This window comes from Argopecten irradians, chromosome 2, assembly GCF_041381155.1.
Source record: "Argopecten irradians isolate NY chromosome 2, Ai_NY, whole genome shotgun sequence".
In the NCBI taxonomy this organism is placed as follows: Eukaryota; Metazoa; Mollusca; class Bivalvia; order Pectinida; family Pectinidae; genus Argopecten; species Argopecten irradians.
In genome coordinates this window covers 24,174,197-24,189,223 of record NC_091135.1, presented here as the reverse complement: position 1 = coordinate 24,189,223, position 15,027 = coordinate 24,174,197, and the positions used below count along the sequence as shown (strand labels likewise).

The 15,027-nt window shown below is 34.1% G+C and overlaps 1 protein-coding gene across 3 annotated transcripts in view; it reads right to left on the bottom strand.

Moving 5' to 3' along the window:
- Window positions 1–15,027, bottom strand: part of LOC138314888 (polycystin-1-like protein 1) — a 273,559-nt gene that overhangs the window by 252,223 nt on the left and 6,309 nt on the right. For all 3 annotated transcript variants that reach the window (XM_069255496.1, XM_069255497.1, XM_069255499.1), the window contains exon 2: window positions 11,014–11,188. In XM_069255496.1, coding sequence (XP_069111597.1) covers window positions 11,014–11,188 — 175 coding nt within the window. The remainder of the gene's footprint in view (window positions 1–11,013; window positions 11,189–15,027) is intronic.

Genomic DNA, 15,027 nt, shown 5'->3' with positions numbered 1-15,027 from the left:
CTCAGACTATATAGCTAGTGGGAATGTCCCTGTAACCAAACAGTATAGGCTAGTGCAAATTCGCCATAAGCTGATCATGAGTGGCATAATTTTTCGAGCAGTGGCATAATCTTTAGTAAACTAGTTCAGGCAGGTAGGAACAATGTGTGCAAGCAAGCAAAAATGAAGAACTTTTTCTTTCTTTAAATGAGAAGGGGCTCTTTTGCCCTTTTCCAGTCAAAAGTGTATCTGGCCAAATTTGGTTGCAATCCATGTAGAACTTTATCACTAGTAGTTATTTAAACAAAATATTGAAGGACGATAGACAAATGGATGCTAGCTGCAACGCAGCATAAGCTCACCTACCCTTTGGGAAACGGTTACTGAGCTAAAAATTAAAAATAAATCTTTAGGAAAGCAGCCAATCAAGTCCAAAGACAACCTTTTTTGTGATGTTACTTCTTCATCTAATACTTAACTCTGATTCACCCCTGGAATTTCATATTGGACTGGTCTTGTCTTTGAATCAGAAGAAACTAAATGTGTCTTCAGGGATGAATGAGTTAACAAATCCTATACATATAAACTCTTGCAGCTAAGAATTAAGATTAAATTTTTAGCATAATGTAATCTAATAGTTTCCTAAATATCATTACACTTCCTTACACATTTACTACGTGGTTCGGTGTGTTTGGTGTGTTGGGGTTGGGCCTATCTAACATACCAACAGCCTCATATTAAGATAAATTTGTGTGACTTAACCAATTTAAATAAGTGTCAACTTATCAAATTTATCACAAAGTAATTAAATTATCACATTAACTTTCCCATAAATATATAGGTTGACCTCAAATTGTTACATGATAAACTTGCCATGCTATGACCGATTCAAGCCAACACTTGCTGATAGTGGTGCCAGTATAACAAATGACTGGCGCTGAATTTAACATACATTAACATATATCTAATCACCTGTTAATAGAATACAAACATCCTGTATAATTGTTTTGTATTTTAATTTCAGATCAATTTGCTGCTAGCTTGCCAGTCTGAAGTATAGGGTTACAAGGAAATACATACATAATAGCATACACTAGACCATATTTCCCATAATTAAATAAACCAACAGGACTCTGTTGATCAAAAAGTGATTATAAGCTAATCAAATGAAAACAGCTATTTTGAAATCCTAATAGAATGACTTCATGTGAAGCAAACTTGAATTTATTTCATTTTTGGAAAGTCCTATTTTTAAGTACTCTATTCTCATCCTATCAGCCTGTATGTACCCGGTATATATAATGCTAGTTTTCATAGAAATATATTTTTCAGCAACTGAGAAATTTGTACATTAGGCCATTCCAATTTGATTTCTTGTTCGTCGGATTTCCCGCTCCTATTTTCCGAAAACGAAATAAAAATAAAATAATTTTTTAACCACTCCTCATTTTTTGTCCGGGAATCTGACGAACCCGGGCAAATTTTCATAGGGTTCATTTTTACTAGTCATCATTTCCTGGTCACTCAGATGTTTGAATTATTCGTACATTGTGTCTTCAAACCCGCAAGCGTCTTGCAAACCTTTACAACAACAGAAATGTCAAGTTTTTCCGCCACCACGTGCAGACAGAGTGGTACTTTGAGGTAGAGACTGAGGGACCCATACTTTTTAATTGGACGTTTCCCGATTTCAGTCTGTTTTTGCCGATGTCTGCAACTCTTTTAAAAGACTTTGCGTTCGATCTCACTTTAAAAATGGCGACCATGACAGGTGATTTGACTGGCCGACGTATGAACGAATAACGGTAATCAAGCATGTCCATTATTTGAAGGCAATCGCTAATTAATTAACACCTCAGTTGCCTTATATCTTAAGACCTGGTCAATGTGAATTTTGACACGTGGCCAACATAGTTTGCATTTGCAAACATGTTTCGACTGCATGACTTCGTAACAACTAGCTAGGTGACGATTCGTCTGCTATTCGGTCAAATTAACATCGGTAGTAAATTATACATTTTACTGAGATCCAAACTTAGTGTTACTTTAGTGTTACTTTCTACGACAATATAACATACATTTGCCTTCATTTTTGTGTTGATATGTTATATGAATGTTTGCGTTTGATTTACTCAAAGCGTTTCATGAGAAAATCATAAATAATAAATTTAGAATATTTCTTTTATGATATGAATGCTGATATACATGTGAAACTTTTGAGCCGTACTGTCCATATATTTTTTTAAAAAATATACTTTTTAGAGACAATGAATTAATGTGATTAAAATGAATTATGTTGTTGTTTACACTGTTGTAGTTATACATTTATAAACATTTCATTCAAAGTATGAGCAGCTAAGTTAGAAACTTGCTAAACAAAAATAGTCAGTTCCATACAATATTATGTGACAACTAAGAAAGAATGTACATGTCAGGTGAGGTTATATTGGTTTAAATATTTTCCATTAATGCTAATCCCTGATTGTTTCTATTAGTTTGTTGGTTTTTGCTGATAGCTCTGTCAACAGCAAATTAATTATTGAAATTATTGACAAGAAGTTAAACTTTCTTGACTATTTTCTTTTAAGTATTAAACATTGCTATTCAATGTTAAAATTGTCAAGATTTGTCTTAAAATTGAAATACATGTATATCATGCATTGAAAGCATTTTGTGTAATAGCATATGTTCAATAGCTGCACAAATACCTTAACATTAGACTTCCTTGTTTTTACATCTTTGATACAGTTATGAATGTTGAAAACACTGAAGAAAACAGCAAAACTCAAATTTTAACATAAAAACTCGGTTATTACTAGTAATTGTTATTTCAAGAAATAAACATAAATATTCCCTCGCTCCAATTTTTTCCGCTTTCAAAATATTTTTAGAATTAAAAAAATTTCGCTCGCTCGCTCCTATTTTAAAATCCCAAAATCCGAAGAACAAGAAATCAAATTGGAATGGCCTTATTTTTAACTGATCACCTTTTAAACAACTGGAACCAGTAGGTAACTTACAAATTGGTATCACAGAGAGCACATGGTAGGGTATAACTTAACTAATATCATGGACAAAAAATACTGTTTATGATTGTCCCACTAGTGGCCATTTAAACCAAATAATCAAGTCATATCACTACTGCGCTAACTTAAATGACTTCGGTAATTAGGAAAACTGTGATAATTCAGATATGTTATACTGTACTTGACCAATAAATGCCCTACATCCCTATAACACCCCTACCACATCCAACTCCTCCCTGCTCCTCTTTGAGATATCAAATTCTTGCATCTTGAATATTTACGTAAATCTATAATGTTCAATATGAATAACAATACAATTTAGAATTAAGAATTTCTTCAGTCATAAAGTAGATATGTAGAATAACTTGCTTCACATATTATAGACGCAGATACTGTTTACAACTTTGAAGCAAAACTAAATGAACACAAGAAAAATATTTGTTTTTAAAGTCTAACAGTCTATGTTGTAGGATCATATAGCCATGGATATATATACTGGATATAAATTTATTCATTTTATTGTATATATAATGTTGATATGGATATTGAGGCTTCAGTCTGCACTCATGATCATCAATCCTATTATATAATAAAGCCTAGTAAATGAAAAACTATTTATTTTACAAATTATTTTGTGACTTACTTTGTTTGAAATTACGACACATCTTAATCTGATATCATGAAATGCTATCTCCTTTTTCTCAATTTTTAAAGCATCCACAGGTAAATGTAGCTTATTAAGAAAATTCATTAACATGTAAAACCAAATAAATGTTGAAGAAAACAGAGATATCTTCAGATAATCCAGAAATAACATATGTAAGAGAAACTCACAAGAATGAGTAGGAAGCTTTGATAATACCTCTACATATAAAGATTATAGATATAGAAAAATGACCACTTTTTAGCGTAACCTACAAAAAGAAAATAAGAAAGCATATCACATCCACACCAGAACAAGAGGCCCAAGGGCCTTAACGGTCATCTGACTACCTCGACAATAGTCAAATTAATCATATATGGTGTCATGGTAGCCACCTTCGATTTTGGATCAACCAGATCATATCAGGATCATTTCATGCAAGTTTCAGCTAAATCGCACCAGCAGAACTTGAGAAGAAGTTCAAAATGTGTTTTCAAGATGGCGACTGTGGCGGCCATCTTGGATTTCAGATTGACCCAAAAATTACAACACGTTGTCGGGACCATGTCAGGATCATCTCATGCAAATTTCTGCTAAATCACACCGGTAGAACTTGAGAAGAAATTTAAAATGTGTTTTCAAGATGACTGCTGTGGCGGCCATCTTGGATTTCTGATCGACCCGAAAAATAACAACACTTTGTCAGGACCATGTCAGGATCATTTCATGCAAGTTTCAGCTAAATCGCATAGATAGAACTTAAGAATAAGTTCGAAATGTGTTTTCAAGATGGCGGCTGTGGCGGCCATCTTGGATTTCGGATCGACCCAAAAAAAACAACACTTGGTCGGGACCATGTCAGTATCATTTCGTGTAAGTTTCAGCTAAATTGCACTGGTAGATCTTGAGAAGAAGTTCAAAATGTGAAAAGTTGTACAGCAGACGGCTCATGGCGGACGACGATTGACGAAACATGACGACTATAGGTCATCCTGACCCTTCGGGTCAGATGACCTAAAAACAGAACAGACATCAAAGATGCTCCACCGCTGACAGACCATCAATAATACTCATCAATTGAACAACAATTGGTGTTTAATCATGTATATATATCTATCTAATTAACACAAAAAATAATGTAAATAATTTATTTTGCTTTTGGTGCATGCGCAGTCAGAACTTCATTCTATATAGAATATAGTGCCACGGAATTTTTTTTGGGGTGCAATTATTAAAGATGCTCCACCGCTAACAAATAGTATTTTTTCACTATCAAAAACAGGAGCAGACGATTTAGTATTTTTCTTCAGTTACAAAAGTTACTTACTTTACACCATTACCACCATTGAAAAATTTGGGCTTCTTATTTTACTTTAAGTTAAAAATATAAAAAAAAAGAATTAATTGCATCCAGAAAAAATTCCGTGCCACTTTATCCTATTTCGAATGAAGTACCGATTGCGCATGCGCCAAAAGCAAACTAAATTATTTTATATTATTTTTTGTGTTAATTAGACATACATATACACCATTAAACACCAATTATTGTTCAAATGATGAATATTACTTATGGTCTGTCGGCGGTGGAGCATCTTTAATTATTTATAAAAATTTTATCTTGAAGTAAAATTAGAAGCTCAAACTTTCCAATGGTGGTAATGGTGTAAATATACTAAATCTTCTACTCCTGTTTATGATAGTTAAAAAATACCATTTGTCAGCGGTGGAACATCTTTAATGACATTTATATTCCCCAAAATTTCATTGCAATTTCATGACATAAGTGGTGGGATGATTGGCAGGAGAATTTTGGATCCTGACATATGAACCTTTTTCTTTTTTTATTTTGTCTTGTTTGGTTATTTACAAGTTTCATTGCCATGCATTTGCTTTATATGTATTCAGAAATAAGTAGAATGGCTTCACGCTTCAGATTTTCCAAAATTTTGAAAAAATGGAATGATATCAGTGAATATTTGAATGTCTATGAATGCAGGATATAGAACGGAAAAAATATATATATAAATAATCCCAGTTTTGTATATCAATTACAAATGGAGAAGAACAACAATACATAGCAACCCACAACATCCTGACAAGTCTTAAACCAAGCTATACAGACAAACAGGTTTCGATCTTGCATTGTAGGGAACTTTGATACTACCAATCCAATCTAGGTTTCCAAAAGTAGCCGAGCTCTGCTGATTCCATGTCTAGACAAGAAAACTGTATTGTATCAGATATCCGTCACTCAGACATATTGATTCATCTGTGATTGCATACACATCAACAGCCAGGGTCTCAAAATCAAATTCTTCAATTTAACATGACAAGTTTCTTACATTCCCATAGGAGGGGAAGCAACTCTTAGTTTCACAAATAAAAGGAGGCATACTGTCTAAATACTGGCTTCTTAATTTTGGTTTGGGTTAACATATTCGCCATAATTAGCACCCCTCCCCTTTTCTGGAAAATTTAAAGTTGTATAAAAACGCCCCCAACCCATGGATTTAATGATGTTTTACAACATAACATCAGCATTGTATCCCATATTTCATTATCAACTTGCGAGTCTTTTACATGTGAATCACGACATAATAATGCATTTCAAATATTAAAAGGCATAACTATGCTTAATGTAACAGATAAATGTGTCATGAGTACAGAAACAGTTAAAAAATGGCTGACCATTTTCGTCCACAACTTACATTTTGGTTCACTAATAGGCACCCTCTGTTGTAACAATTTTAAAGCACCCTGGGTGCTAATTACAATGAATATGGAATGCCAGATTCTTGAAATAATTCTTGAATAGTACCGTATTTGACCCAGTTAATACCATGTCCCTATAAGCTCTCATACCCTATCTAAGCCTTATTTCAAGAACAAAACGATCGAAACTGTATAATTTTGCAATAATTTCGTAACATTCAAGCCAAAGTTATTTAAGGATTAACTTGAATAGATTTTTTATGTTATGGAGATATAACACAAAAATCTGAGTGTACTCTAAATAAACCGCGAAGCGGTTTATGATGAGAGTACACTCAGATTTTTGTGTTATATCTCCATAATATAAAAAATCTATTCAAATTAATCCTTATAATTCAATTTACTAAAGATAATCTCTTCAACATTTAAAATTCATTTTGGGACTCTTTTGTCTATGAAATTATTACGCCGTCATCTCAGCCAATCAGAAGCGACGTTACAAACGGCGACGCCATTTTTTCCTTTATGGGCTGATAAAGTAAATTTTTAAGCCAATGGAAATGCTCGTAACAAGCAACATTGAATTATTGTACGATCAACTTCACATAAAAGTAATCATAGAAAAATAATTTGTAACTTTTCCTGTGATCGTTGATATATTTAGTGATAGCACATCAGTTTTACTACCGCTGTAAGCCACAAACTATTAGGACGTCACTTCCAGTTTAGGACTAGAAAATATGAATAATAGGGCGGTCAGAAAATATGACCTTGATTTTGACGGCTTACAGGTTATTCCGGTCGTCCACGATACAGAGAGGTCTCTACACATGCTAATAAAGCCATTCCCAGCATAAACTGAAATTATCATTTTTGACTGCACAAATCCTTTAAGCATCATCCGACCTTATAACAACAAAACTAATATATGTATGCAGGGATCAATCTAGCTCTGATTTATTACAGTTTATGGGTAAATTTCTTCTCAAAGAATGAATTCCTCTATGGCCTAAAATTCCCCTGAAGATTTAAAAATTCCCCATTTGAAGCTAAAAAATGACCGTTTTTGTAACACAATTTCCCCGTGACTTATTTTTCATTATTTTTTTTAGACTTTTGTTTGCAAATTTCTTCATACAGCTACTGCATATGATATGATAAACTCAAATTTTTCATTATTGAGCTAAAAATCTTGCTTTACTATATCTACAAAAATAAAATTAATTGTTTAATTGTACTTTTTTGTCAAAATGAATATAATTTGGGACCAAAATAAGAAGATTCAAATTCCCCTATATTTTGCCAAACTTTTCCCCTATTTTGAAAAAGGGTAGTTTCCCCCCAAACCTAGATTGATCCCTGGTATGTAGGTGGGGAATTCTATGACTATTTGTTAGAATCGCAGCAAGTTTGTAAGCTTTGTAAGCAATAGTGTACCGTACACCTGGGACCGAGGATGATGTGAAATAAACAAGATCTAATTGTGATGGGTGCCGTCACATAAAGTTCCCCCAATGTCCACAGAGCCTAATTTGACAAGAGCGATCTCCCCTGAATGATGATGTGACATTGTTTTACCGGTAAATAAATTTTATTTCGCTGAAGAAAAATGCTTTTTGCAAAGTCACATAATTAAAAGTTAATATAATAGGCACAGCAATGCCTATAATTGTATTAGATTTGTGTTCTCAACAACGTTTATTTTTGTTCAATTTTGACCAATTGTATGCCGTGGCGGCAACCTTGGTTCCTGGTCTGCAAATGTTGCACATCTACACGTCACCAAAAATGACCTAAAAATAGTTTTATGTTACTAGTAACAATATGATCTAAAACTTAAAGATACAAAAGAGATGAACTTGGACCTAAAACGGACCCCTAGGCCTACTGAACAGTGAATAAAGGGAGATAACTCTTACTGGTTTTAGAAAATTTGAAACGGTCACAAAATTTTTTTTTTAAATTCATAATATGGTATTTTTCTCTTAAAATATTTAGAATCTGATTTAAATTACATATTGAAACCGATTCCAGGCAAATCGGACCAGTAGTTAAATATCTATAAGCAGTTCAGTTTGGAAAAATGAACGGCTGTTGGCCATCTTGGATACTGGTCGGAAAAATGAAACCGGTCGACACATCTGCAGGTCACCAGAAATGACCTTGCCAAACTTCATGGCGATCCGACTTAAAATGGTCGGGCAAAGTCGAGGCGGAAAAAGCGGAAAAAAAAAGAATAATAAGAAACGGAACAAACACAACAAGTTCCCTACTCCATTGGGGGAATTAAATTAAATCCAAATAGCTGCTAAAAAAGTCACTTTCTTTTATTGACTAAATAAACCTGATTTGCATTGTATTATTCCAGAAATTTCCAAAGTCGATCTGATGCTTAGGATATTGTGACTGATGAAAGCGTTTGTATGATATGTATACGTAGCTTGAAAATTACACAAAACGAATGTGTTTAGCACTAATGTCAATGTTGTAATTTTATAGAAGAACATCGCTAACAGATACCATTTAGTATATGTTTTTCAAAATGTGTCACTAAATTATGGCGAAATCTATTTAACAGGATAAGACAGTGACTTCCGTTATTGAGTGCTCAGTTGGAATCTACAGTCACACTCCACATCCGACAATTAAAACAATAGTGCAAGAGTACGCTGGCACTTAAAAGCCTATAGAACTAGTGTTCCTAAGATAAACCATATTTATAAAACACAGATGTCTCTATGAAAAGGTCAAACTGTATAGTTGCAAGACAGGAATCTCTAGGATTTTATCTAGGGACATATTCTGTCTGTACTTTACACAATCTATCAGCTTAACTAATGACTTACTATCGTAATAGTGATATTCAGTGATACAGACCAGAGATCACAGGGGGAGAATCAGGTGACTATATCTGATAAACTTTGAAATGTACTCGTCCGTCGGACAAGTGCTTCATCAAAATCTACTCGTCCTTATGACATTTTCACTTGCCCGCAATATTTGTCAGATAAATACGTATATGTGACTGTATATATTAGCACATGGCTGATTTAGGTGTATCCAGTTGATTGTCAGATTGTCAGTATTGATGCCGATCCAGAATAACATGACTAACAGATGGTTTTAAAAGACCGACAAAAACATTAAATTCCATAACAATTTTGTATAAAAGTGTTATACAAAAGACATCTTTTAAAAGGTCGATATTTTAAGTTACCTTCAAATGTAGTAAGTATTTTATTTCAAACTCCGTTATCTTCTTGTAAGATTTCTTAAAGGGGAATGTTGCAAAAAACTGAAGCAGATTTCACAGCGACATCTTGTAATTCAATACACCTCTAGCCTCTTCATTACGATATGAAGAGACCTCGGATTTACAATGCTCGGTGTTACAATGCTGTAAACGCGCATGCGAATTGAAAACAAAAGTCGGCATTTCCAAGAATATGATACAGGAAGCGAAAGCTTAACTTTGCTTCGTCGTATTTTAAAGAAACCATTACGATTGTCAGACCCTATATAAATTTAGTGAGAAACAATATAATTAATAAGGTGTAGGACACAATTGGTGTCGTAATTTTTCACTCGTCCAACGGACAAGCGTGATGTCAACATTCACTTGTCCAATGGCCAAATCCACTCTTCTGGACAAATAAACATTCCCCAGCCCTGAAAAGTCAATAACTCAAGAAGTAACAGTTACAGTAGAATCAAGCCGATATTTTAACTTGTCTGAGATCCTTGCTATGTTGGTGAATATTTGCAAACGTTATCGTGTTGCGCATGCAAGGTTCAATAAAAATCATTATTGCAAAGGGCAATAACTCTGTCAGATACATACAAATCCAGCTGATTTTCAAACGTGTTCGAGATCTTTCGAATATTAGTCTAGATACAAAGTTTCATTAAGCTAGGTGCATATTTATTTATTAAAGTTATCAAATTCGCAATAAAAATCCCCGAAGATAGCGAAAAATTAATGTTAACTTATAAATGCCTGCTAACTGGCACACATGTGACACATATTTCTGTCAACAGCTGTATTTACCAGGATTCTGTCGAACGTGTTTGTCGTGTTTTCAATAAAACAAATCGCCAATCAAGTTAATACACATATAAAATTATAGGCAATATATATAATAGATATAATACTGATGTTGTAAGCATCAGATAATCGTAAAATACTGATTAAATGATCTCTCCAGCGACATACATTTACTCAATACACAAAGGACAAACCCCATATTTTCTTCCGGTAGCGAGCGCGAAATACGAATCAATGCGTACTGAAAAAGTTAACTGGAGAACTATTATATTATGAAAAATATTTTTCAATGACATAGACATGTTTTCTAGTCAAATCTATATATAAACAATGTTATTGAAAGTCAGAAAACCACCTCCAATGTCTTAACATACATATGCTTTGGCATTTTTTTGTGACATCACAATCCACAGAAAGGTACTTCTATCAACAGTAAATTGTACTTTACCAATGTCATCAGAACACATATATAATCACATTTGTATGGTTTGTAATTATATCTGCATATACCTTATTTGTGAAAACACTTTTTTTGTTGGTAAATAATATTTCACAAATGGTAGATGTCAACGCAAGCTGACAATTAAAGGAATACCGATTTATCTTACCTTTTTAATTGGCATTTCCGGCAACAATCTACAACAGAACAGCTATTTTCATCAGTGCTATTCTGAATGTCCCATGGTGAGCCCCTGACATCTCCGTTGTTTCTGTCTGGTGCCCCATTCTTGAATTCAGATGCTTTCTGATAACAGCCTTGATACCAACTCTGGTCAGTGGTACCTGAAAAATAGCCAAAATCAATTATAAATAACATATCATAAATATTTTATAGTAGTAATCTACAACACCTTTCTTTTTTAATTAATAATAAACGTCCTATTAACAGCCAGGGTCATGTAAGGATGGTCTCCCATGTATGCGATCTGTTGCCTGTATGTGTGCGAGGTGTATGACGGAACTGCTGCCCTTTATATAGTGCTATATTGCGTATATATCACTGAAGCATGCCGCTGAAGACACCAAGCAACACAACTCACCCAGTCAAATTATACTGACAGCAGACGAACAAGTCGTCCTACACCCTGTATGCTGAGCGATAAGCAAGAGTAGAAACTACCACTTTTATAGACTTTGGTGTGTCTTGGCCAGGGGACAGAACCCAGGCTTAACTTATTCTTAAAAAACCTTTGCACTAATATGCCATTAAAATACATTTGTTTTGAAAAATATTACATATGTTTAATGTTGTTTAAATAACAATTATGAATATGTGAATTCATCACATAACAAACAAACGTACTGGAATACATTAGTATACAAAGTGTATATAAATGTGATATCATAACATAACCTACATTGGGAAAAAAAATTAAGAAAAAAACAAACAATTATTATTGTCCTGAATCCTTACTAAAAGCTCCCATTATATTAGGGATACTTACAGTAAGTGGTATAATGCATACGTCTACGGATATGTACTGAAAGGGGTGTGACTATTATTCATAAAAACATGCCATATTTTCTATTTCGCGTCTATTGTATTCATGTGTTATATAACACATTATACAGTCTAAACCACTTATATTGAACTCGGATATATCGAAATCCCGCTTAATCTGAACAAGTTTACAATCCCCTTCCAAAATCCTGGTTAAGTTGAATCGGCTTCTATGAAATCCTGTGTTGTATGAAGTATTTTTTGTCCCCGTCACCGCTTTTTCAACAAATTTTTCCCGGATATTATGTAAAACATTTGACTGATATGCATCGGTGGGCCAAGCCAGACATAGTGTACATTGTAAACAATGGCGAGAATTGGCCATGTTCTGTATGAATGGAAACTTAATTGATCGTGAAGTTGAGTGTTCACAGGTGAGTTTTGATGTTGTGAGTAAATTTCGTAACAAAAATATAAAACCAGTCTATCAGCCGTGGAACAAGGACTAAAAATAAAACACAAATAGCGAAGAAATTTGACACCAAACCCAGTACATTAGATAGAATAATCGAGACATGTGAAAGAGGAAAGTTTACTCCGAAACGGAAACGGAAGCTGTGACAGGGTCGAGGTCGATTCCGATGACTGAGATGTTCCATAAGCGGAATGCAGTGATTTCGGTAGAGAATTATGTTTCTCTGAATGATAATGTCATCACAACATTATCAGTTCACGACACAGTAAAATCCATGTTCTAACGTCGACATTGACTGAACAACTCTTACTATCAAAGACAAGTCTACTTCATCAAATTTGATTCAAAACATGTAAAGATATATTCCAAATGCATTCGATTAATCTGGTGTACTATATGCACATACATTGTTTTATTTGGTCAAAACCAATACTGATTAGAGTGTGCTTGTGAATATGTATAGGGTGGCATTTTACTATTTCTATATCACAAATTTGAATAGGTCACAAATTCAAATTCTGTATTTGACCCGATAAAGGCCAATTAAGGCCAATTAAAAATTAAACAAGAGGCCCATGGGCCTTAGCGGTCACCTGAGTTCAGATACAGAATGAAACAAAGACACAAAAAAACTATATATTGGCTCATCAGGCCCTTAAAACCAGTGAGTGATTTTATAACTGACTTTTCAATCTATGAAGAGTATCTGGTTCCATCAAATCTGTGAATTCAGAAGATTTCTTTTTCTTATTTTAGTCATTTTGACCCCTTCTGGCCCTGCCCATCTACCCCTGGAGGTTGGCCAGGACCAATATGGATATGATGCTAAAATGCTATCACAGGGTAATAATTATAACCAAGTTTGACCTTTTGAAAATTAAGCAAATAATGCTCATAAATGTGTTTTTCCAATATCAATTAAAATAGATTTGATCCCTAATCAAGGGAAAGTCTGAGATGCCAGGGCCATGAAATTCACAATTTTTGTAAAGGGCCTTGAAAAGACCTTCCAATCTATGAAGAGTATTTGGTTCCAACAAATTTGTAAATTCAGAAGGAGACTTTTGAAATTTTAGCCATTTTGACCAATTTTGGCCCACCCTCTGGCCCCTGGGGGTCTGCCAGGACCAATATGGATATTATGTTAAAATGCCATCTCAGGCTAATAATTCTTACAAAGTTTGACTCATTTCCTATTACAAATGACCAAATAATGCTAAAAAATGTGTTTTCCCTATATAAACTATAGTAAAATTGACCCCCCTCCCCAGGGGGGAACGCGAGACCCCAGGGTCATATAATTCACAATTTTTGTAAAGGACCTCAAGACCTTTCAACCTATGAAGAGTATTTGATTCTGCCATTTCTGGAATTTCAGAAGAAAATTTTTGAAGTTTTAGCCTATTTGGCCCCTTTTGGCCCCACCCCTCAGGCTCCTTTGGGGTCAGTCGTGGAAAAATTGTTGATAGGATTCAATGGCCATCTCATACTGATAATTCTGACAACATTAGACTTATTTCCTATTACAAATGACCAAATAATGCTCAAAAATGTCTTTTCCCTATACAGTGGAACCTCCCGAAACCGAACCTTCTCAAAACCGATCACCTCTAGAAACCGAACATGGATGTCATGTACGGAATATATTCCTCTTTATTAATAGTAAATAAAACTTCCCAAAACCGATCCCTCCCAATTCCGAATACCGGACCGATTTTGAGATCGGAATGTCAACAAATATTGAAGTACACTACTGAAAACTTTATCCTGAGCGACACCGAAAGCTTGCATATTTTTGATTGACAACCGACTTGAAAACATTTCCATATCAATATTTATCCTTTATAGTGTTTGTATGACCATGTCATTGGGGCATAATACAGGTGTGAAAACTTTAGGTTAATTCAGTGAACTCTGGTTAATACGGGAAATGGAACAGCCACCGAGATAGCAAACTTCCAGTTTATCAATGAACATTTGAACTAAAATGAGTTCCATGTCTGTTGAAGCATATACTGGTTACTTTATATTATAAAAAGTTGTTTGTCGTAAAACTGATATGAACAAGTAATTATGTAAAAAAATCGCCGATTGTAATTGTTAAAATTTAACAATAATGAAAGATATAAATTTTGAAATGCTTTTCTTACTGCAGGATTTTGAGGACAAAATTCAGTTTTCGGCGAATCGCCAGAATGCTAATTATTCTACTATATAGAACTTACATTTGATGCCTATGATCTCTTGTAATCGGAAAATTAAATATGACCCAATCATTATCCAAGTTTGTCGATATTTTGTATTATCAGGTCGTAAATAAAGACAAGAGATTCCCAGTGATGATGGTGTAATTATTTTTCTTATTAATTATGTCATTGTTTAGATATTTAACGAAGGTCTACCACGTTGCTACTGGCGATTTGTTTACTGTAGGAAAACAAGCAGAGATAGCCTAGTATAATAAAGAGAAAGTTTTTTCGTTATTCATTTACATATGAAGTTGTACTGTAGATAACGATAAATAATCTTTATGAATAAGTCGAAGCCCATGCATGGTTTTAGAGATGATCAATGTCAAATAATTGACGCGGACTCTGACTGATCATCGGTTGTAATTGGACCATATTTAATTAAATTTGATTTCTTGACGTAACCGGAAGCGAGTCCGGCCGTATGTAGGGTTAGTGCTGACGGTGAAATCCCAAA